Source organism: Pteropus alecto, unplaced genomic scaffold (genome assembly GCF_000325575.1).
Source record: "Pteropus alecto unplaced genomic scaffold, ASM32557v1 scaffold103, whole genome shotgun sequence".
NCBI lineage: Eukaryota > Metazoa > Chordata > Mammalia > Chiroptera > Pteropodidae > Pteropus > Pteropus alecto.
In genome coordinates this window covers 10526728-10552624 of record NW_006436288.1, presented here as the reverse complement: position 1 = coordinate 10552624, position 25897 = coordinate 10526728, and the positions used below count along the sequence as shown (strand labels likewise).

The 25897-nt window shown below is 35.3% G+C and overlaps 1 protein-coding gene across 3 annotated transcripts in view; it reads left to right on the top strand.

Moving 5' to 3' along the window:
- Positions 1 to 25897, top strand: part of ITPR2 (inositol 1,4,5-trisphosphate receptor type 2) — a 420025-nt gene that overhangs the window by 133793 nt on the left and 260335 nt on the right. For all 3 annotated transcript variants that reach the window (XM_025047398.1, XM_015590049.2, XM_006912698.3), the window contains exons 16-21: positions 2100 to 2272; positions 3217 to 3336; positions 3454 to 3639; positions 4742 to 4993; positions 5437 to 5581; positions 7092 to 7242. In XM_025047398.1, the coding sequence (XP_024903166.1) occupies positions 2100 to 2272; positions 3217 to 3336; positions 3454 to 3639; positions 4742 to 4993; positions 5437 to 5581; positions 7092 to 7242 (1027 nt within the window). The remainder of the gene's footprint in view (positions 1 to 2099; positions 2273 to 3216; positions 3337 to 3453; positions 3640 to 4741; positions 4994 to 5436; positions 5582 to 7091; positions 7243 to 25897) is intronic.

Here is a 25897-nt window from a genome sequence, read left to right as displayed (position 1 = left end):
CTTTCCAGTTTCTTTAGAGCATATGACTATGGGTGGACCATTCGTTCTCTCTATTGAGCTGTCTCTCCAGGACATAGGCCATTGAGCTGACAAAAGAAAAAAGAATCCCCAGCATTCACTGAGGGCGAGGCTTTATTTTCCCTCACGTTCTTGTGCATGCTCCAATTCTGTCTCAGAGATAGTTGAAAAATATTTTTCTCATTTCTCTTAAATTAAGAATGCTTTGTATTAAGCATAAATAGCTTTCTGATGTTTTTAGAATGTGATTTTAAAATATAAGGAGAATTACTTTCTACTTTTGCACAATTCCCTTGTTTTCTCTTGTCCTCACCTATATTTTATAGTCTTAATTGGGAGTTCTTTTGTGATTTAGCGCTAACCCAAGTCTTTCATATTGAGTCTCTGAGTTTATTATTATTTATAGAATTCGGTAACAACTCTAATTTCTTTTGATTCTTTGTCAACATCTTCATCTATTTGTCAAGCATCTTGTAGATTTGCCTTATACTATAGTATGATTACAATAATCATAAAAGTGTGTAAATCAATACATACCTTTAAAATGATACATAGACACTAACAGAAGATCATTACTTAACTGACTGTCCAACATAAAGCCATCTTTTGAAATGCCACAGAATTAGTGCCTAGAATACAATTAGATTTGTGCAACCAATATCATTTTCCAGGAATAGGTAAGTTCCATTAAAAAAAAAAAAAAAGAGGCAAAACTACTTTTTAATTTATAAAATTTCCCAACATTGAGACAGAGGTACATTCCCAAGGAGAATCCCAAGAAATTGAAGTAAAACTTTCCGATTTGGAAGGGGACAGGCTTACCAGTTTTATGGTTGTGTGAGGTATTTTGCTTATACACAGAATGTGAGAAATGAGTAATAGTGGCTGGGAATATATCAGAGTTTGTGTGAAGAATAAGAAACACATTAAACAATGCATGATCGAAACTCCCCAGTGGCTTTCTCTTGTGCTTAGAATAACATCTTTATCCTTTACCACGGCTTGCAAGGACCTCCCCCTCCAACCTCAGCTCTTGCTTTCTCCTCACTTACTATACTCTTGCTGCAGTGGCCATCTTTTGATCACAAAAACTTGGTTCCACTACTACAGAGCCTTTGCACCTGGTACTCCGACTGCCTAAATGGCTTCTCTCCCCATGCTGCTTCCTTTTTATCATTTCCATTATTTCATCATTTTAATAAATTGAATCATTTCCATCCTAGCTCAAATGTCACTTCTTCAGCATCCACTCTGTCTAAAGTTGCCACCTTTTTTGATCTCTGTTTCTTTTTTGACATTTCACTTACCAATGTGTAAAATGATCAGATTTATTGCCTTTTTAAAAGCTAGATGTAATCTCCATGAGAGCTTATTTATCTTGTTTACTCTCATATACCTACTCTCTCAAACAGTGTCTGGGATGTAGTAGGCTTTCAAGAAATATTTATTGGATAAATGGATCTGATCAATACAGTGATTAATCTTATTACTTTGTTCAATAGCTTTTTAAAGATAAAAAGCGGTATGAAATTTTATTATTTTAAAGAGAAGATTTAATAGATTATTGTGATATAACATACAAAAAAGAAATCACTTAAGTCAACCTAGGATCTTCAAGTAAACTTCATTAAGGATCCATGCCTCATAATCTAAATATCACAGTTATTTCCTTTCTATAATTATGCTGAAATTATTGGTTATGACTTTTAATGAGAGTTAGAAGGGCCTCTGTTAGGGTGGTGAAATTCTTAATACTAATGTCATAAAAATTGTTGCTTTAACTAGGTTTATTTTGTTTTTCCCATTTACACTTCGAGGATATAAGCACCTATATTAAAAAAATAGTTCTAGGTATAGAATTTTTTATTATAATTTAAATTTGGTATACAGTAATATTTTCATTTTCTTCCTTAAAAAGTTCTATTTACTGAAGAATTATTTACTTGCTCTTTTTTTTTTTTTTTGATAATTTTTAGTGAGTTTCCTGTTATGAATAAATTAATTAATGTTACTGACTCTAATGGAAGCTGTTATTTCTCAGCTGTTTGGCAGTGGATTCTGACAGCCTTTCTTTTTTGCAGGAATATATTGCTAAGAATTTCTGTGTCATGCAGTCCCAGATTGGCTATGATATTTTGGCAGAAGATACCATCACAGCTTTGTTGCACAACAACAGAAAACTACTAGAGAAACATATCACAGCAAAAGAAATAGAAACATTTGTTAGTTTGCTCAGGAGAAACCGTGAGCCAAGGTTTGAAGTGGTTCATGCAATATTCTTTTGTAAGGGGGACAGTGGCTTTTTGCTTTATTCTTAGAACTTTTTAAAGTTAAAGTTTGTTCATATCCCTTTCATGGACAAAACTATATTGGATTCATTGCTATAATAGTTATGCATAATGAAGAGTTGTTACCTTATAGGAAACCAAAACTCTATCTAAACATATTTAAATGTAATTTGATCACTTATGTTTTTATAGTACTTTATAGTTTTCAAAATATATTCATATACATTGTCTCATTTAAATCTGCATATTCTCTGAAGTACACTGGTTGTATATTATTATCCATATTTTAAAGATGAGAAAGTAAAAAGTTGAGAGAGCAACTTGCCCAATAAACACCAATAGTAAGGAAGAGAATAGGCAGTAAATCAAGGGTTTCTGATTCCACATCAAATTCTCTTTCTCTTGCATCATGCTGCCTTATCTGGGAGAGATGAATGCAGAAAAGTCATTGGATTGGTAAAGTTTTCTTGACTATTAACATCACAAATAAATGTTAGGAGGTAGAAATTGGCCTCTGGCTCATTGATTAAGTGCATGTTGTATTCTAGTTTTACTCGGTACAGCACTAGCTTTGATCTGTTTTTGTTTTGATATTAAATTCTGGGGTCGTCTCACTTTAGGGCAGATAAATGATTTTCCAGACATACTAGTTACAGTGCTGTGGGATGAATATCATCAAATAAATACAGGCAAACATATCCTTTTTTGAAATAAGATTTGTACTAAATACAAATAATTGAATGTTTAATTTGTTTCTAATGATGCAGAGATAAGCAATACAGAAAAATGTTGCATGGAAATAATTTTAAAATATGTCTTAAAGTTATGTTTGTTATATCTCAAAGTTTATTTTCATTATGATTTTATAAAATGCTTTTTCTTAACATTCAATTTAATTTTTTTTTGCCAGATTCTTGGATTATTTATCAGATCTGTGTGTGTCTAATACCACTGCTATACCTGTAACTCAAGAACTCATCTGTAAATTCATGTTGAGCCCAGGCAATGCAGACATTCTCATTCAAACTAAGTAAGCATGGATAATAGAGGCATCTCTTTCTGTTCATTTATTTGTAAGCATTGAAACTCTTTATCATATTTGTTAGGGAGCTTCTTAATAGATTTTGTATGTGTTATTCATTTCAAGACTGGTTTCGATGCAAGTGGACAACCCCATGGAGAGCTCCATCCTTACAGATGACATTGATGATGAGGAAGTTTGGCTTTACTGGATTGACAGCAACAAAGAACCTCATGGCAAAGCTATTAGGCACCTTGCTCAAGAAGCAAAAGAAGGCACCAAAGCCGACTTAGAAGTTCTTACGTATTACAGGTAAAGTATTATAGAGAACTGTAATTCCCAATCTCATATGCATTGAGAGAGATTCTCTGAAACCTCTAAAAGTCAGGTGTCTATGAAGAGGAAATTTAAAAAGTCATGTCGTTACTACGGTAGCTGAAATATTTAGTATTATTTAAAATATTCAAAATGAAAGTTTTCCGCATATACCACTTGAAATTTCCTGATTTCCCAGAATTTGGGATTGTTGTATAGCATAGGGTTTTCTCTTATTATTGATTGGAGCAGGTATAGATGAGAGACATGTTGGGACCTGGGTAATGGAGTAGAGAGAGAGCTGGAATTGGAGCTGGGAACGCTGATTCGGCTGCAGAGGTGTCCTCAGAGAAAGTTAGCTGGTAGTTTATAGTTTACAGTGCTTATGAATATGTGGAGCCCTAGGGCTTAAGAGAAACTACGTGTATGGTTTCAGCAGTGGCATGTGGCAGCGGAAGTTCTGATGGTAGTTCCCAGTGGTCAGTATATTGGGAGCAAGAACCTAGCTGGTGTCTTTGAATTCAAGGGGTGAAAACTCAAGGCAGATGCCCTTGGGCCAAGTTGGGCCCAAATGACAGAAATCTGAGGAAGGCAGAGAGCGCCTTCTGTCCCCTGGTTTCTACAGCTCCAGCAACAAAGCCAGAAGCTAATTCTTAATCTCAGAGAATGATGAATCCAAGTGTACTGATGCCATTTGGACTGATCACATTTGATTTGGGAACTGAGTGGATCTAAACTTAGAGTGTAGATACTAGAGCCCAGAGCTGAGTGGGACAGAGGAAGGTGGAGAGAGATGGTTTCGTGTGAGCTCTTACCCATGGTTTTCAGGGTTACCGTATTTATAATCCTAGGAAGCCTAGAATGGAGAGCCTGATGACCCTCTCCACCAGACACATGTTGCTGGAATGAGTAAGAGAATGGGCGTAAAGACAATTTCATGTATGTGTTGTCATTTAATTATTTTACCTACTACCAAGAGAGTTTGACTCCAGTATCACATACACTTGGAATTACTGTTATTATAAGTAGACACTGTCTGATACCATGATGTTCAAGGCCAAGACAAGACAAATAATGTAATACATTTAATATTTTTAAGGTATCAGCTAAACCTCTTTGCAAGGATGTGCTTGGATCGCCAGTATCTGGCCATCAACCAGATTTCTACGCAGCTCTCTGTTGATTTGATCCTGCGATGTGTGTCGGATGAGAGCCTGCCATTTGACCTCCGAGCATCTTTTTGTCGCCTCATGCTCCACATGCATGTTGACCGGGATCCCCAAGAGTCCGTGGTGCCTGTTCGTTATGCCAGGCTCTGGACAGAAATCCCCACAAAGATCACGATTCATGAGTATGTTTGGAAAAATTTCTTGAGAACTTTAAATTCAGCAAATGAACTCGAAATAAAATGTCTTTAATTTTGAAATGAAATATATTGAAAAGCATTTCTGTGTGCAAACTCAGGTTGTTAATCTTCCAAATACAAATAAGATACTCTTCTTGAAGAGCAAAATGACAACTCTTGATAATAGAAACATCATTCTGGAAACCAATAAACAGAAATCATATTAATAAAACATGTAACAGTTTGTTAAGTGCTTAATATTATTGTAGACTCTAGTTTAAGTGCTTTACATGTATTTCACAATAGCCCCATTTTATGGATGAGAACACAACATCTACAAAGGTTAATTATTTTACTCAAGCTTAAGAAGCCAGGAGGTTAAGTATGTATATTTTCTTATTTTTAAATGATTATAGTCAATTTAACTTGCTTATATTGTATGTTTCCAGATATGATTCTATAACAGATTCTTCCAGAAATGATATGAAGAGGAAATTTGCACTGACAATGGAATTTGTTGAAGAATACTTGAAAGAAGTTGTAAATCAGCCTTTTCCTTTTGGGGATAAAGAAAAAAACAAACTGACATTTGAGGTATTTTTTAAAAACAATTCATTCATGAGGTTATTCAGTTTTCCCTATCAAATCACTGAGCATCAAAGATTTTTTTCCTCTAGTATTTAAGATATTTTGGTAATTGGGTAATTTGGTTCATGAAAGTATGATTCCCTCTGTCATGCATTAAAAAATAGATTTGATGTTTTAATCATACCTGATGTCTAATACAAAACATTTTATTTATAATTATGTGTTAGCTACTATATTTCCTGATATTTTTGGGGGGGCGGGATTCACTTTATTTCATTTACACAAGCTTTACTGCACTTAATGAACAAAAACAATTTTCCATATTTATAATACGTTTGTATACATCTTTTTTCATCTTTATGGAGGTGATGTTTTTAGCCTCATTAAACTGACGGAATTATTCCAACTTATAATATCATTTTGGGGGATATAGTGACAATAATCGAGAGAAGATGCTGTTACTTGATACCTGTAACTTGCTACCTACAGATGTATACCAAATTACCCCCAAACTTAGCAGCCCAAAGCAACAAACATTTAGTATCTCCGAGTTTCTATGGGTCAGGAATCTGGGAGTGCTTACTTGTTCAGGGTCTCTCATGAAGTTGTAATGAAGCTGTCAACTGGGTAGTAGTTGTCTGGGGCTAGACGATCTGCTTCTAAGCTCACTCATGAGGTTGTTGGTGGCCATACTTTCTTGCCAGCTATTGACCAGACACCTCATTTTCTTGCCATGTGGGCCTTTTTATAGGCTGCCCGTGTCCTTATGGCATGGCACTTGGATTCCTCCAGAGCAAGCCATTTGAGAGAGAGAGAGAGAGAGAGAGAGAGAGATTGATCGATTGATTCAGAGAGAGTCCAAGATGGCAGTTCAGTCTTCTATAAACTAATCTTAGAAGTGGCCATCACTTTTGCTGTATTTTGTTGGTCACACAGATGAACATTGGTACAGTGTAGAAGGAGACCATATAATGGGGGTCATTCTGGGAGCTGGCCCTCATACCTAGTGTGTCTTGCATCCAGAAGACCACAAAGCAGCATAGGGAACATATATTTCTTGACAAATTTCATAGATAATATCCACTTACTAAAGCAATTCATTAATCTAACCATTTATTAAGTGATATCCTACCAACTTAAATAAGTTAACAATTATAATAATTACATAATTTAATTAAGAGGTTAATCATTCTAAAGCAAACTTTTAAAACCACCTTTATACACCTAAAATCTTGTCTTCTTGCTTCCTTGCTGGCTGTTAACCAGATACTTTATCTTTTTGTCACATGGGCCTTTGATGGGATTGCCGACGAAGCAGTCGTATGTAGATTTAATCCTAAACTTGAATAAATCAGAGTTCAGTGGTTACTTTTGCAGGTATTTTAATTCCTCAGTGTTAAAGAATTAGAAAATTTGGAAATACCTGCCCTAATTTAGGTAATAAAAAGTCAATGTTAACTTTAGTTCTTAATGGTTTTCTTTTCTTTTCTACCCTCCCCCCCTTTTTTTAATTAAGGTGGTCCACTTGGCTCGGAATCTCATATACTTTGGATTTTATAGTTTCAGTGAGTTATTAAGGCTAACAAGAACACTTCTGGCTATCCTAGATATTGTACAGACCCCCATGTCATCGTATTTTGAAAGATTAAGCAAATTTCAAGATGGAGGTAAGAATTTCTGAGATAAGTTATAAAAAAACCCAAATAAACAGAGAAGTGATTGTTAACGTGTACCTGCTAATATATGTGTACAAATGAAAAATAATCTTATGGTAGGACTGAGTGATAATAGGCTGGATTTATAAACATGCTTTTCTGTTCTTAGCACTAAAGCTTTGAGAGACAAATTCATAAGGTCAGTGAATTCCATCTTTAGCAATTAACATTACAGCTAATCTCCCAGTGAAAATATTATGTCTTAAAAAATAAAAACATCTTACTATTTGTGATCATCCTGGTACGTGTCGGATGCTGGCGTATGCTTCATAGCAGGGTATGGAAAATGCAAAATACAGGCCCACTAAGGGTCGTACCAGAGAAGCAGTGAATGCAAAGCCAGTGTGGGAGGCAGTACAGTGAAGTGAGTAAGAGAATGAGCTTTCGAGTCAGAGTGCCTGTATTCAAATCCCACCTTTACCATGATTAACTTAGGCGAGTTACTTTCTGTAGGAATTTCTTTTTTCATCTAAGATATGAGAATGATAATAATAGTATTTTCCTCACAGTTTTCTTGTGAGAATTAAGTCAATGTGTACAATGTATTCAAAACACTTCAATAGTGCCTGTCTCATAACTCGACAAAAATTTTTTGATGGTAAAAATGTCTTAGGTTGGATACCATGAAAATCCCCTGAAGTAGAGAATTATTTGTAAATGATATACTGAAGAGTACATTCAGGAAGTATACCTGTAAGGCAGAGGTCTGGGTAGACAGAAGAGCTGATCTACAATGCACTTGCAAAGTTGATCCTACAGGGAGCTCTGGAGCTGAGATGGCCCTTTGGAGTGGTCACAGAATCCTTGCATCAGCCAGCTCTTGACTGCTGGCTTCGTCATGGAGTGAGTGTGTAGCTTTGTGTAAGGCACTTCCCTTTGAAGAAGGGACATTCTTAATGGCAGTGTGAAAAGTCAGGAGTCATGATGCCTAGTATCTGGGGTAATAGATGCCTCAGCTCCGAAGAGGGGATATGGGTGGGACACAATGTAGGTACCTCAGTATCCGCTATAGAATTAAAAAGTCAAACCAGAAATCTAATTTCAGACATAAAGGTGTAATATCTGGCTAGGAATTATAAATATGGAACATCTAGGTTGCTGAAACAATAAATGGCTGCTACTTAAATCTGAATTCCTTCTATATCTTCTAAACATCTATACAGATCAATAAGAAGTAAATTAAACCACATAAATCCCTCACCTTCAGCAGAACCATAAGACAGTGGACAGTACAAGTTTCAGTTATCATAGTAGAAAAGTAACATCAGTTTTCAGCAGAGCCGTCTCCTGAGCACTCGCTGAAAGTCTTTGTGGGCAATTAGGGGTTTCTGGAAAAACCATGTGGAAGAGACAAGAGGGGATTGTATGAAAATCACCCTCAGAAAGAGAAAGTTTATCCTAAGGGTGAAAATACTGAAAGAGAATCCAACTAGATAGAAGATTACTGAATAAAGTGGAAGGGACTTAAGAGTGAACAGTAGTAGCATATGTGTGAAAAAGCAATGCCACTAGGGATGAACAAGGTTAAAAGTAAGGGAGAGGCACCCTTTGGAGTCTTGATGGTGAAGGGAAAAGAAGTGAGGAAATTTAGAATACCACAAGATAAAACAAAAAAAGTTGAAGGAAATATAACATCTCCACTGCCTCTCACCAAAAGCCAAACTAAAGAAACTGCACTTCATGACTCAGACAAGAGAGAGCGCCCTTGAATTAAGGATCATGTAAGCCAGCTCACGTTGTAGACCTTGTCCAAGAAATGGCGACATGTAATCATTCCTCATTTATGTAAAACTACTATAAGATCAAAATAGAATGGAGAATCAAAAACATTTTAGTTTTTGGAAATTCTTCTCTAAAAAGCAACCATGAAACAGAAGAAAAATTGTATCACACACTAAACTAAATTAAATGTCTTTGAACAAAAATTGAGATACAAAAAAACACCTTGAGTCTTAAATTCAGAAACTAAGTTTAGAAAAAAGAGGAAGAAATGAAACTAAAGTTGGTTAAACTCAGAAAAGTAATAGAATAAAATGGTAGGCTTAATTGTTTTAGAAATACAGAGTAAATTGCAAAGTGTCAAAGGGAGAATAAATTTAGATGGAAGTTTAAGCACCATTGAAGAAAGGAAGGCAAGCAATGAGGAGAATGTCAATAATATAAAGAAACAAAAAGGGTTGGAGAGAAAGTGGTTGAAATGGAAGAAAGGCAAAGAAGAGCCATCATGTAAATAATTGGAGTCATTGAAGAAAAAAATGATGGAATAGATCTGATATTTAAAAAGTACAAACCAAGAAAACATTCTATAATTAAAAAGATAACTTTAATTTTACATGGCAAAATTGTCCAGAATGGTAACTTCCAAGACGTAGCAGAATAAAACTATTATATATAGTTTATTTTCAGAGAGAGTGGTGAGGGAGATACAGGGGCACTATGAAAGCAAATGGAGGAAAAAAGGAAAGGAAAGTTGTTTCCTGCTATAATGCTTTTACAATTTCCAGTTTATTTTTAACTAAATCAATCTTAAAAGAAATTGATCTTGACTTTTGGTCTCAGAGCTTAGAGTCTGCTTTCAGAGATTTTCCCTGAAGAAAGTATTTTTCTTCTTCTGAAAATTTGCTCATATCTTGTGTGTATTCTCCACTGTCCTGCCTATGTCTGCTCTCTAAGACATACTTTTTACTCTTTTAAAATATTTTATAATTCTCATATTTTCTTGTGAAATCCATTTGCCTCTGGATATCTTAATAATTCTTTCAGCTAGCTATCTGAGAACCATTAATTAATTTATTCAATATGAATTTATTAACAATTGCATGCTAGATACTGTTCTAGTCACTGGGAATAAACAGTAAACAGGATAAACAAAGTCCTTAGCCAAGGAGGGAACAGACAATAAATAAATAGGCACCCCCCCCATTGGGGGAGATGATCAGATAATAAATGAATATACCCTGTAACATCAGATAATGAAGAAAAAAATGAATATACCCTGTAACATCAGATAATGAAGAAAAATAAAGTAGGAGACTATGGCAAGTGATAGAGTAAGGGAGGGGCAACTATTTTTAGCCAGAGTGGCTTGAACAGCTTCTCTGATGTCTGAGCAGAGACCTACATGGATCAAGGAAGACAGCCCTGAGGCAGAGTAATCTTCTGAGGCAGAGTAAGTTTGATATGTGTGAGGAGCAGCAGGAAGACCATTCGGGCTGAGGCAAAGTGAGAGAAGGGCAGAATGGTAGAACGGAAGGTTGGAGAAGCCCAGATAGTGAAACCTCACAGATCTTGAATTTGAATTTTGTTCTGAGTTTGATGGGCAACCTCTGGACGGATTTGAGGAGGAATTGACAGGATTTGATAACTTCGGCTACTGAGTGGAGAATAGAGGATATCTATGTGGGCAGGGTGCTAGGTAGGAAGACCTTAGTTACGAGGCTGCTGGGAAATAGGATAATGGTGATGAATTAGGGTAGTAGTGGTAGAAGTGGTAAGAAGTGGATAAAATGCTGCCTAAAGATTGAATCTTGGGACATTCCAACATTGAGCCATGAGATAGAGGAGGAGCCAGCAAGAAACTGGGACAGAGCAGTCAGCAAATAAAAAGGAACATCAGGAGAATGTGATGTCTTGGAAGCCAAAGGAAAAGTAATACTAAAAAATTTAAATTGTTGGCCTATATCAGTACACTTCCTAGATAGCTAATATTCATTGAGTACTCTGTGTGCTAAGTGGTTGTACATGGATTACTTCCTATGGAGTATGACTTGTGTTTAACCATGACACACACTATTTTAATTCATTATTAAAATATAAAACACCATAATTTTACTCCAGTATTAAAAATTATTCATGATAGTGTTTATTAGCCAATTATAATTCTCTAAGAAACTTCTTGTTGTGTTGATAGGAAATACCTACGTATGTACTGCATGAACCAAAACTCAGAATTTTCTTCCTTTTGAGACTAGTGTGTCATGTAGAGCAGTGTCTCTTCATTGGGGGAAATTTGTGGATTTTGGCTAGATTTTTGGAATCTGAAAGAATACACTTATCCCCCTATACAGTAGTTAATGCACAAGAAATATGTAATTCTAGTTCTTGGTATATTGAAACTAATTTGAATTTAAGGACCATAGTTTTAAGATCACTTCTCTTTATATCTGCAAATCAGAGGGTAAATTATTTCTTTTATACATTCCTACGACTGGGTACATGATGTAAACTGTGAGAAGATATAGTCTGTTTTTAAGCATGATTTGGTAACGATTATAATTACACTACAGATGATACATCTGAGAGAAGTTGTTGGGGAGAGCTTTCTTCATTCCTGTGAACCCTAAAAGTCCTTTCCAAGCAATCATTATTGCTTTTACTAACATTAACACTTATTTAATATTATTAACTCACATATACTTGGAAGGACAATACTTTCATTTTTTATTTTTTTTAATTAAGTTTATTGGAGTAACATTGGTTAATACAATTATATAATTTTCAAGTGTACATTATAATTTGACATCTGTATATTCTATTGTGTGTTTACCACCCAAAGTTCAGTTTCTTTCAGCTATCATATATTTGATGGAAGGACAATACTTTTATAGTAAAACATTCCAATCTAGATTTCTTTGGAGCATACGTATACTTGCAAGACAAAAAATAAGACACTGTACTTTTTGTCAATATCGCCTTGAGATGCATTTGGAAAAGTGAATATGTGGCTTTATTTACACTATCTAAAATAGAAAAGAATGTACCTCACAGGGATATATTATTTTCTCATAAAGTTGCTAGTAATGCAAATGTAATTGAATTATGCATGGATTTTAGATTGTTTAGTAAAACATCTTCTTTTAAACTACCGATATAGAAAAGCATATTCAGGGAGATTAACTGACTTCCCTAAGACATGTTAGTAAGTTAATGGCATTGCTAAGAATTAAAATACAAGAAATTAGTCTTTCTACTCTTTGTACCACTTAATTATTTCTTAGTCCAATCACCTAATATTTTAGAATATTGAGGTTAGAATTTCAGTTCACAAAAGTAAAGTTAACACTTATGTAGAGGATCAGTCTAATATTGTCTTTAAGTTAAGTAAACAATATGCAGAGTTTAAAATTTAAAAAAATTAGGACAAAGCAATGTCCTGAGCCTCTAGATATGGTGCAAACAATATTTCTGACAAAAATTCGTAACCTCCAACTAATCTCAAGGAATTATTAGAGAAGTAAAAATTGTAGGGTATTTAATAGAAAAACTGCCTTCAACTTTTTAAAAAAGTCAATATCATGTAAGATAAAGAAAGGCTGAGAAACTTTCACATTAAAGAGACTCGACAACTAAATACAATATGTGATTTTTTAAAAAATTAATTAATTTTTTATGGTGACATTGGTTAACGAAATCTGGTTAGTTTCAGCTGTACATTTTAACAGTAAGGCATATATATGTTCACATTGTGTGTTCACCTCCCATAGCTAGAGTTCTTTCTGTCACCACATGTTTGACCCTCTTTACCCCACCTACCTCCCCTCTCCCCTTCTCCCTACCCTCTGGTAACCACTAGTTTCCTGTCCTTGTCCATGGCAATATGTGATTTTGGATCAGGAAAAATATCTCCATTATTGGCACATGAATATGTATTATATGTTAGTTTGTAGTACTGGATCAGTTAGATTTCTTGAATTTTAATAGTACTGTGGTTGTGTAAGAGAATGTACTTGGTTTTAGCAAATACATGCTGAAGAATTAAGGGTTAAAGGTCACGATGTCCCAAACTAATTCTCAAATATTGCCGAAAAGATGTAATATATAAGTAGAGAGAGAGTTCAAGAGGAAGAACGCAAATGTGGCAGAATTTGTGAATCTAATAAATCAGGGCAGAAGATGTTAATAGGAATTCTTTGTATTATTCTTGCAACTCTTCCCATAAATTTAAAAGTATTCCAAAACAGGAAAGTTAATAACTTAAATAATTAGCCAAGTAGGAAAATGATTTATTATATGTAAGACACTTCGAACTTAAAGCATTATTATACAACTCTACTAGGAGGTGTGTTATTAAAGCTGAGTCCTATTAGACTATTCCTAACAGGCTGTTAGACTCTATAAATTCTTAACAAAAGAAGCAAGAGAGAACACATTCCTGTACCCTCCAAATGAGGAGACAGGATTTGTGAGGCCTTGGAAAGAGTCCTGTGGTACAGGGTGAGACAGAGGTCGATGTCAGAAAGGAAATCCCAGATTACAGAAAGTAACCTGGGGGAAAAAAAGAACTGTTCCTTTAAGGGACAACTCATGGGAGCCACAGCAATGCTGCCACGTTACAATACCCAGTATATTGTCATTGTGGCTCTTTTATAGTCAAATGACCTGGATTATATTTTTCTATTTTAACAAAACTTTATTTTCAATTGGAAGTCATTTGCAAAGCACAATTTTTTAAAAATAGGAAGTAATTGTGTAAGCATTGTTGCTAGACAAACCAGTTTCTTCAATCAACGATTACAGTTTTCTTTCCTCAGACTGTGTCAGGAAAATTTTATGCAGTAAGTAGAACCAGGTCTTTTTTTATCCTGATCTACTTACGACTTACTGATTCCACTCCAGCACAGTTGGGGTTGGACAGTCAGAGAAATGTATTTGGTAGTTCGGCAGGTCAGACCCAAGGGAAGATTAGGCGTGTCTAGAAGGAAAAGGCTTACAGTTCCCAGACTTCTACTGCGTGCTGGCCTCGGTGGCGCCTGTCTTAAATAGGATGTGAACACACAGCCTTCATGTGCTTTTCTGGGAAACCCTGTAGGTTTAGATGTCAGTGATTAGTGTTTGAAGCGATGGGGATGGCTGGTTGGAAAGTAGCAATTACAGAAGTTTTTCTCTTCTGGATCCTTGGGTACAGTGCAGCCCACCTCCATGTCACTGTGAGTTGCCCTCATTCTAGAGCTGGTTGGGGATCTGAGTCTGGCTCCCAGACTGTGACCGCTCACCATCACGGTGGCTTTTAGTTGGCATGCTCAGCAGAAATTGCTAGGGTCAGAAGCAGCTTTTCATTTCTGTGCCCCAGAGGTGGTCCATTCAGGAAATTAACCAGGCACGCTCACATGGAGACACGGGGAGTGGTGCTGTCCTGGCCGTGACTGCAGTGAAATAGAAGATTCTCATCTTCAGAACTATCAATCTAATACCTTTCATTGGCTATGCCTCACTTAAGAAAAGAAATATTGTTTTCAAACAAATGTATTCACTCCCAGCAGGCTATGTTGTTAAGTTTGCTTTGCCTAATACCTGTCATTTGCTCTCAGTAATTTAAAATGCACAGGCACCATTCAGTGTAATTGATCTTTTGGGTGGAAGGATTATGTCAAGCTGTGCTCTTTGTTATGTATAGAAGTTAAAAGCAAATGTATATACTGGCTGATAAACTGGGCATTTTCAATATACTTTCAAAAGTATATTCCATTTAAAATATATTTTTATTCTCTTTATAAAGAAGGATATATAGTCCAAGGATCACTCTTTACAGCAGGGTGGATATATGTATTTTGTTTTACTAGTGAGTCATTTAAATAGTTGGGGACACATGTGAATCTTAAACATTCCTATGATGAGCAGTAGAACATGTTAACTCTGGTGAGAGTATCATCTCCATTTGAACAGAGTACAGAATTTGACACAAACTAGAAATGGTTTGGGTCTAATTCATTATTTAGTTATTCTGTCAATACCCTTCCACTTATATGTTTGGTATTTGCATGGAACTGGGGTTCAAATTTGAACCTCTAATGTGGAGTAATAAAGTCTTAACCATTGGGGAACATTTAGGCCTATACAGAGTCTATAGGACACCACTATCATTTCTTTTCATAATTTTCTCCCCGCTCTTGAACTCTCCACATGTGAAAAGGCAATATAGCGAAAAACTACCAAAAGACCAAATGAGAGCTGAATAGTTTTTTTTTTTTTAATCTTCTATCATTTTGCTTTTTTACAACTCCAAATTCTTGGGAGTTTCCATAGTTAAGCCCTGAAATATGGGCCTGTTCCCAGTTGCTCACCAGATAATCCCTTTTGTTGGCATGTATATTATAGTATTGAAAGTGAGAAATCACTAAGAAAAATAACCAATGGAGAATTTCATTTATTTTTAAGATTTCCTTTCCTTTGAGGTATCAGGTTTGGCACTGAAGTGCCTTTGCTCTTAGAGAAGAAGATACAGGTAACCATGACAGCCTAAAATTATCCTCTGTGCTTAAAGGATTCAGGCTGCATTCGGTGACGTATAGCCCTGTGGGCCCAGTCCTGGGTAGGGAAGAGATATGGAGGGTGGGTAGTGAGAGGCACTTTGGATCTTTGTCTGTCCTGGAGCACCCTTTGCCCCAAGAGACTTGGGGAAAAATGTAGGAGCATGCTAACTCTCCATTTACTGGCAAAGAACCAGCTGCTGCTTTAACTGTTGTTGTTGGTTTTTTTTTTTTGCCTTGGCAGGGACTCCACATGATCCACCTTGAAATGCTTTTTCTGGCAGCATAATTGCTGTTAAAAAGGAGAAGGGAAATTGAGATGGGAGGTGGAGCAGAAACATTTTTTAATATTGTTATATGGGTGGGAAAGGAAGAAAATATTTGCAGGCAAAATATCTGCCAGAAAATAGTTTCTTTCTTTCTAAGATTAGGAGGTGAGTCTAAGTATGATCTTTACAGTCTCTTTTAGTTCAAAACTGTGATTCTTCGAAGATTAGTATGTAATTCTCATTCACTCACTGAATGGTGTTTTATTTAATGTGTATTGCAAAAAACCAAAAAACTCCTTTTAACAAATAACCATGAAGCATGTCTCCGGGTTAATAGCTGTGATTGCTCTTTGTAAAGACACCAGCTAGAATACCTTGAAACCAAAAGCCTTAGTTTACTTAAAAAATCAAGTGTGTCACAAAAATAACAATTAAGCAAGCAAGAAAAATCTTACCTGGATGCTAAGTGAGATTCTGAGGAGGCATAAATGTGGAGGTGGGTGATGGGTTAGAACAGAACTATGGTTTAGTACAATGACCATAACCGAAGGGCAAGTACCTAAGGAATAAGGCAGCTTCATTTTAAGGACTCTCATAAGTGTTCCTTCATCTCCTTTTAATTTTTCAGCTAAGTTTGCACTAGAGTTCATAGTGCTCAGAAATGTGAGGAAGGTTTACTTGCAGGGGAAGGATACACAATTCCATTCTTATTTGAAAATCCCTTTCATTGATTTCTGGACTTAATTTTTCCCAACATCCTTTTGCCTCTCAAGATTCTCCTTTAGATGGCCTCTGTCTACCTATTACCCTCATCTTTGCTTTAAGTGATGTCCCTTTGCTTCAGACAGAACTCTCTTATGTCCACTGTGTCTTGTTCCTCACACTGGCCTACTTCCCATATGCTCTTCCCTTCCGCCTATACTTTCTTTCTATCCAAATCATGTACTTTCAGTAAAGGAACTTTAGACATGAAGAAGAGGAAGGTTCATGTGTGCAATTCTATCCGTGGTGATAGCTTTTCTCTTGTCCTTTTATGTATGTGTATATAGTCCTGCTTTATTTATTGTGGATATGTTCCAAGATCTGCAGTGGATGCCTGAAGCCATAGATAGTAACAAACCCTATATATATTATGTTTTTTCCCTATATACACATACCTTTTCACGTAAAGGAAATTAAGTGAAAACCTTTTTTTTTTTTGCATATCTTTACAGCTTCCTTTTGGCATACCCAAATTGCCAGCATCAGTACTCTTGCTCTTTGGGGACATTATTAAGTTAAATAAGAGTTACTGAACACAAGTACTGCAGTACCATGACAGTCACTCTGATGACCGAGATGGCTACAGCATGGAGATTCTGGACGAAGGGATGATTAAGATCGCATAAGAAATAGAGATTAGAGAGAAAAATAAAAAAGACTTGAAAATATTTAAAATCATAATGAAGTTCTATATGCGAAAAAAAAATTTCTAGAATCTACCTATGTTCAAATGCCCCAGAATAACTGGCATCAGAAAACTGCTTTAGGCAGCAAGTATTATCTGGAATCCTCTTCTTCAGATATTAAGGAAGATTTCTGTGACATTCTGATCTTCTCAGTCTAGTTCTCCCACAAGCTTTGTGTTTTGATGACTGCACCTCCCAAGTCCTTTCTGGTTTAATGTGTAATGTCCTTTACACTTTCTTTTTTCTGTTTGCACTTTTATAAGTTTTAGAAAAAGTGCCTATGTAACTTTCAGGTTTTCTCTTAGTTATCAATAGTGCCTAAGAGGACTTTTCCTCAACCTGCTTTCTGGGCTTAATTTTCCCCCTATATATCGAGAAGGTATCAAGCACATGATTTACACTAGCTCATGTTCCTTTTTAAAATCAAACACATATGTAAAAATAAGCGGAAAATAAATATGTAGTATGTCTACTTTATGCTGAGTTTCCATCATGTGCCAGATCAGCCATTTGGCAAAGGATTACTATACTAAGAGTATCTGTGATTTATATTCAACACCTAGCATACCTCTAGATCTTTTGCATGTGTTTTTCTTTAACCCTTACCCATTCCAGCAAGTGAGATATTATGGTCACCACTTGCCCAAGAAATAGGGCTCTTAGAGAGATGAAATACTTTGCCTAAGACCATATAGCTTGTAGCTTGCTGAACCAAATTTTGAATTCAGATTTTTCTTTTAGTGTTTCTCCCCTTCTTGAAAAACACCCCACAGCCCTTACAGTTGACGTTCTTTCTGCTGTTATCGTACTGCTTTCTACATAGAGGACTTCCTTATCCGCAGGGACTGTTTTCTTCTCTTTCCAAGTTTCCCCAAGAAAGTTTTATATAAAACAATAGGCATTTACTAAAGATTTTTGATTTAACTTGAAATAATTCTATAGATTGATCAAAAATTTTTTTAACCAAGAATTTCCCCTTCAGGAGTGGTCGTTGGCTGGTTTTAGTCACAAGTCTTAAAAGTTTTACTATTTGAAGATCTCTTGAAGATGGATGTGCTTTGTTCTCCGAAGTACATTTCTGACTGGTCCCCCTGACTGTTTTTGGCTCTTTCTCCACATTCCTACATAAGGATTCTTCCAAATCACATTCTCTACCTCTAGATTCTCTCAGTTCTCAGAGACTAATAAACTACTTCCTTAAGTTGGTGCCCAAAAAGATCTTCATAATTTGAGTTAGATGTCTCTAGCTCTATTTCTTGCAGTTTTCCCAGCACTACTGAACATTTTATGTTAGATACCTTTCTATGAGCTACTTCTTTATCTTATATATGCTCCCATAACTCAGTTATCATTAGATGAGTGTATGTAAATAATATGCCTTATATAAATATGCAAGCATTTGAAGAACCAAAATATTTGGAGACCCTAATATTCCAAATATATATTTCTGTCTCTTTTTTGTTACTTTTGTAGTTATTTTTATAAGTCTATTTTGCCTAGTAGACTTAAAAAAAGGCTCCATGATTCTTTGAGTTGCTACCTAATAAAGATTTAAATTTATCGAGTAAGAGAAACAAAGTGGAGAGAAAAACTATGTAAATAGATTTTATTTCTGGTTCTGTAGCTGACTTGTACTATGCCTAATATGCTATTATACACATACACACACAGACACACAGAAATACAGACACACACACAGACACACACACATACACACACATACACGGCTTTCTACACACATACACAGCTTTCCAAAATATCTATTGAGTGAAATGCATTTGGCGAATGTAGATAAATTATGTGTCTTATATAAATATGTACTTGAATGATAAAAATATTTTCTAGACCTTGACATTCCAAATATATCATTAGTTTTCTTTTACTACTTATGAAGTTTCACTTTGGCTTTTCAAACTTCCATTGAATTGGAGGTAATGTGACAAATGCCAGTTCATATTAAAATACTTCCTGGTATTTGTTCCTACAATTTTATTATAGAAATTTCAGTGATTAATGTTAAACCTTTTCAGTGATCTCTGATGCACCATCTTAACAGAGTAATATGGTTCAGATATTCTCTTGTTATCTGTGTAAGTTAATAAATTTCAGAAGGACTTAATGGGTGTGATGCATGCATAATTTACACACTGCATTAAATCACAAAGTGACTCTATAACTTCCTTATAGTTCTCTCAGTCAGAGTGTACTCACATAAAGTTATAATACATAAAATTATTTTTGTTATACTTTGTAATTTGTCTCATTAGAGGCAGAAGACTCTCATTCTAGGTTTCTGTGGGATGTGTCAGAAACAGTGGCATCATCATGTAGTATTTTCGGCTTTGGTTTCCTGAAGGTATCAGCCACACAGTGGGTGAAGTTTAGTGTAGAATTTATTTTTATTTTTTAAGTTTAAAAGTGACTGAAACCTCTGGAGTTACCTAGGAGTGATTTGAATGGTTCTTGGCACTCAGGAAGAGCTGCTCATATTACCAAATTGAATTAATAAAACAAAATCAATAGAAATGGCCTCACCAAAAATGAGAATGACTGAGGAGGACCATGTATCTTTTTTACTTTCTCTCTACTACAATTCTTCCTTCTAATTTAAATATTGTTTGAGCTTCAGAATCTGATGCCTCAAGGTGTTACTACACTGGGATAGGTTCCTCAGTTCTCTCAATTTCTGGTCAAGAGAGCCCACCAGTGATTTAAAATAAGGTGTACTATTGGAACCCAAATGTGGATTTTTAGAACATTAACACATAAAGAGATTGTAGAAATCATCTACACAATACATTAACTTCAGATCTTTATAACACCCATTACAAATTGTCTTCTAGGATCTCCTCTAACACAGGAGTGGCCAAGGTTTTATTGCTGCAAAAGGCAGGTCCTTCTTATTTCTGACAGCTCTAATTATTAGGTCTCTTTTGTTAGGTTATCTGAAATATGCCTCCCTCCAACTTCCAACAAGCAGCCTCAGTTTCGTTCCCTGGAGCCATATTGACATCTCACATCACCTCCACATGTCAGTTCTTTCTAGGTGTGAAAATGGCCAGCGTATCAGCTGAATGTTTCCTTCTTTCTGTGTAGTCATCTGCAGTTCCTCGTATGACTCAATATCACTGATCACTAGTTTGACCAGCAATAGAGGCAAGGATGGTTATTTTCTCATTCATTCTGAATACTTGTGTAATGCAGCCTATGTGAAAGGAGTGTTTTTGGTAATGATGACATAGTATTGATTCCTATTGAACTTGAACACAACTAAAGTTCTAATTTGTGCTCTGTTATGCCACATTTTCCCCATCATATACTCAGTCGATTTTATTTGAACCTAAGTGCAGGTAATTTTATATTTTGATTTTACTTTGTATTTAACCCATTAGTTTTCAACCTGTCAGTGTAGTAGTTTTGGGATTTGATGGAGTCGTTCACTCTATTAGTTGTCCTTCCTTGTTTTATGTTATCTTTTCATTTGAGAAATATACTACTTTACCCATCACTGACAAAAGTATTTATCTGGTCAAGGCAACAACAGAAGAGCGATGATTGATTTCCTAGTACTGTTGGCTATAATCATTTAATTGAAATTTTATCTATGAAACTGTATATTATTCAACATATATACCTCTAAGAGCTTTTGGTGGTGGTGGTGAGGAGGAATGTAAAAGAGATTAATTGGGAAAAGGGGCACAAAGATGCTTTCTGGGGTAATGGAAATGTTTGCTATCTGCATGACATATGGTTTATATGGGTGGATGCCCTTCCTTGTCAAAACTGCTCAAACCTTTCATCAAAGAGCTGTACATTTCACTGTATTTAAATTGCATCTCAATTATAAAATTCATTTAGTATGTAAATTCATTTATTGCTTGGATTACTAACTTAAGAATTAAAGATCAGTTTTGCAAGTTAAAATTTTAAGGTTTGGAATACTGAAATGACTTTGTCAGTATTTGACAGTGATGAAATCCAGAATAAGATGTAGAGCTCAACCACTGTTTTGTATAAATTACTTTTTCAATTCATCTTGTGAATAACACTTCTTTAGGGTGTGGGATGGGAAATAATTTTCTTTTAAGCAGTCTACTTGATATTCAGAAAAGGATGGATAATAACATTACTATATTTTAGTACCATCTTTTCAATAGGTATTGCTTTGTTCTATTTCCTAAGCTCTTGGAAAGTTGGAATCTGTAAATGGGTTATCCAATGTTTATTTAGAATGAAGAAAATTAGACGTCACATTATCTACTTTGTCCATTGAGTAGTCTTTACAACCACTCCTCTGAAGGACTTTAGAGGTAATATTTTGTGTCAGTCATGCCATAGTGTAAGAGGTTCTGAGCTATGATTATGTGATGGAACCACATATTTATTAGTAAAGTGGTGACTACTATAATAGAACATATTGAAATTGAGAATCGTTTTTCAGAGGTATAGTGAAAGCATGCACATGTTCTCCACTTTTCATTTTGAAACGATACCTAATAATTATATGGTGCTTTTTATTCTCCATGACTTTTGTGCATATTATATAATTTTATTCTTGAAAGGAATTAAAATTTATTTTAGTGGGATTAAGATTCTGAACATTGGATGATGAAGTAATTTGAGAAAGATCATACTCCTCTCATCTAAATCCTTCACTCCATTCAAATCTTAGGTCAAAATTGTATCTCTTCAGTGAAGCTGCTTTTCACTCATCTTATCCTAAGATAATCTTCCCAATCAAAAACAATTTCTTAATTTTTTTATACTGCCCATGCTATACCATACTGTCCCATCTGCTTTGTATTTGTTATTAATTTCTTCTTTGGACACGTTTTATGTTTTCCTTGCCATATTGCAAATTCTTCTGTTTCTCTTATGTCCTTCCACCCCAGTGTTTCTCGTGTAGAGCCAGATGGACATTGGCTACTTAATAAGTACTTTCTGAACAGAGCTGTCCTCAAAATTAAATTGTGCAATATAAACAAAATGCCACATGTAATGTGTGGCCCATTATATAATAATAAGTGTCGGATAAGGTCACTTGAGAATAACATGAACAGATTTATTATATGATTAATAGTAATTCCACATTTTCAATATACAATTTTAATTAGAATGTTTTCTTTCTGCATCTGGTAGGTTTTCTGAGTCCTAGTATAAAATCTTTGGAAATGTATAAGGTCATGGTCTATTATGGAAACAACATGGTTGGGGAGGAAAAGATGTACATTGTCATCAGTTGACCTAAATCTGAGGCTCTGCCACTTTCTGGCTATGTAGGGTGGGATGGGTTCCCCCAACCCTCTATTCTGCTGGGTTCCCCCAATCCTCTACTCTGCAAAGTACATGGGATGTGATATGCCCTTGACAAAGGCAGATTCTCTGATTTCCCTTATCTCATTGTTATGTTTTATTAATTTTTTAAAAATAATTTTTAAAGTAACATAAAATTATATATGCTTTTTGAAGAAATTTAGAAAATTTAGGAAAGTATAAAGGAAAGCAAGCAAAAAGTTACTCAGATGAAAAACAGAGTACCTTTAATGTAATGATATCCTTTTTTTTTATACAAGGCTTAAAAAAAGTCATTTTTCATTTTTAACAATTCATTTGTTAATCTAATCTTTCTCTTTTATTTGTGCATTAATCTAGTAAACATTAATTGAATGGCCACTGCGTGCCAGGCACTATTCCAGGTTTTGGAGATAGAATAGTAAATCAAGTAGAATCACTCTCTTCATGGAGCTTATGGTCTTTTTGGGGAGGAGGCTCTGATAAACACACACAAAAATATAAACTATAGTATGTGATGGCGATAATGCCACAATTGAAAGGTAAAGCAGGTGCGTGGATGCAGAGTGATTGCAGCCCTCTGTTAGAGAGGGTGGCCAGAAGAAGTCTGAGGAGGTGACATTGGATCAGAAATCAGAAAGGGTTGAGAGAGCAAGCCAAGTGACCATCTGGATCAGAGAGCTCCAGGCAAAGAAGCAGCAGATTCCCTCCAGGTCTAGCACATGTAGTAAAAACCCGACATGGACAGGATGTCTAGCTCTCTAAAATCCTGTGATCTAACTTTGAACTGGGAATGCTGCTTATCTATTGTCTTTTTAGGGTGTTAAATCTTGATCTTTCATTTAATTCAGGTTGATACCCTGTTACATATTGCTCTGCTTATAGCTTAATTGAGACTTTTATCTTGTGATCATGTTTTTGTTTTCTTTGCATACAGAAAAGTCCTTTTATAACCTAGATCCTTAACCCCTGGGAGGAAATGCTGCTCTAAAGAATGTTCAAAATAGAAAATTGCTCTAGAGTTCTAGAGGGTAGGCATTTTCAGCAAGTAGAGGTTCGTAAGGAGCTGCTGAGCCTGGATGGGGAGTCGGAAGAGTGCCTGAATCATATCTTTATGGTTTAACATCGTTCTGTTTCAAATGAATTATTATAGCAGCATATCCATTTATTCAAATCCAACTGTAAAAATATATTTCAGGGAAATAAGAATGGTTTTTAAATTATCCATTTTTTTTGGTTTCTATTATTATAAAACATTGAGCTGTAGTAACAGAACAAGTAAATTGCTACAAACAATTATTCACAGAATTCTTCAAACAAATATGTCTACTACTTCTCATAAAGCTCAGAAGGTTGTCTATTTATCTGAAATCTAAACAACTGGAAAATTCAAATTATCACTTTTATTCTTATGTGTTCATAGAAGAAAAGTATTTCTAGTCGAAAGACATAACAGATAAAGTTGACTTTAAATAAAATAAAACACCAATGGATATAAGGTAAATTTAAATGAAGTAAGATTCTGTTAAATCTCTTATACCTTCTATAAATCCGTATAACTCTTAACAATTGTTAAATTCAGTAGTGATTACCAATAGTAAAGTGACTTTTCAATAGAGAAAAATTAAATTATGGTCAATACGGCTTTAGTGTTATGTGAATTCCTATTGTCCTGGATTTGGAAACTTGGCTCATTGAAACCATCAAAGAACCATAGCAATGTATTCTCAATCTATTCCTAGTCACCATTCCTAGAATGCATTTACTATACCCATCTTATTTTTGGGTTTTTCTCTTGAGGGGATTTGGAGTAGTAAAAATAGTAAAAATATCTATGTAATCATGTATTGACAGAACCTGAAAAGTCCATTTGCCTTTGTTTCTAAGGAATTCCAGAATTTAGAATTCCAAATTTCCAGAATTCCAAATTTCTAGAATTTAATTTGTCTGGAAGATTTATTTTACAATATTAAGTAGCCTTTTTACTAAAATCTTTTTAGTAGTATTAACTAATTACAGTTGTGAAGAGAAATAGTAAGGTTTCTTCTTGTTCATTGTTGAGGACTGATCACCTCCGACTTAACAGTTTAGAATTAGAAATTTTTTCTGTGCAGAAAATGAATATTGGAGCCTTGCATGTCTATGATTTATGTGGCACTTGACTTATGTTTTCCAAGCTGTAATAGTTCACAATTTAAGCACTTCTCGTCACCACCAAGCAACTCCAGAAAATATAGTATCTTTTAATTTGAGATCTCTGAGTTGGCCATACATGGAAATGTTAGGAAAGTTTTGTGGTGCCCACGTGCCACAGGCATCTGAGGATGTGGTACAACTGGAACGGACCCTCCTATTTCATTGACGACATGTGTTACATATTATTATGATCCTGGCCTCTAGATTTTAATTTCTTGGTGACAGGATCTACATTTGGGGAAAAGAATTATTTGAGCTCACTTTTGGTGTTAATAATTGTTTGGATTTAATAATTATTTTCCATGCAAATCTAAATAAGATGCAGACACTGTGGGTGCCAAGGATTTCTGTGTGAATCAGAGGTAAGAATAACAAAGGAGCCTGTTCTGTGTTAGTGGTGAGAAAGCATCTCTTGGAGGCGAACACATATACTACTCAAATCAAGACTCAGGGAGATGTATTGGGTGAACATTGACAACCCCAAACCATTGCCAACAACCAGATGTGCATCCCTGCGGTCCATGTAGCAATCAGTGGGGGGTATTTGGAAATACTCAGCTTTTATGGTTGTTGGAGAACCACAGACAAGAAAACATTCTGCCTCGAGGTTATTCTGATAGAAAATAGGGCTGTCTCAAATCTTTTGTCTCAACCTTATCCAAACTTGGAAATTATCTTCCATATTTTTTTCTTGCCCACCTCTCCCCCCCACCCCCCCACACTTTTGGCTTATGCAAGCAGCAGTGTAATAAAAGGTCCTAGACGCTAAGAATGAAAAGCCAAGTTAATTTCTGCCTGGAAGATGCCATTTGAGACAAAAATGGCTCTCTTTGCCTACTCAAAAATGTGCTATTTGAGCATCACCTTCTTTTATGTATATTAATTTCATATATGGATAAGATAATGAATTTTAAAAGGTATTTCACCTTTCACAATGTACAAATATTAGTGGTTACTAGTGGCTTGATGGTTATTGTGGTCTGACCATCAAGATTCTTTTGAGTCATCTTTTGAATATTTTCCTTTATTTGTTTGCCTTTCAATCCTGTAGGTATTCCTGCAGTTTATATTCTTCACGTAGAGCTGGGGATTTTATCTCATGGCATCTTATTTCCATTTCCCTTTCTCTTGGTTTGCACCCTGAGACGTAGGGAAA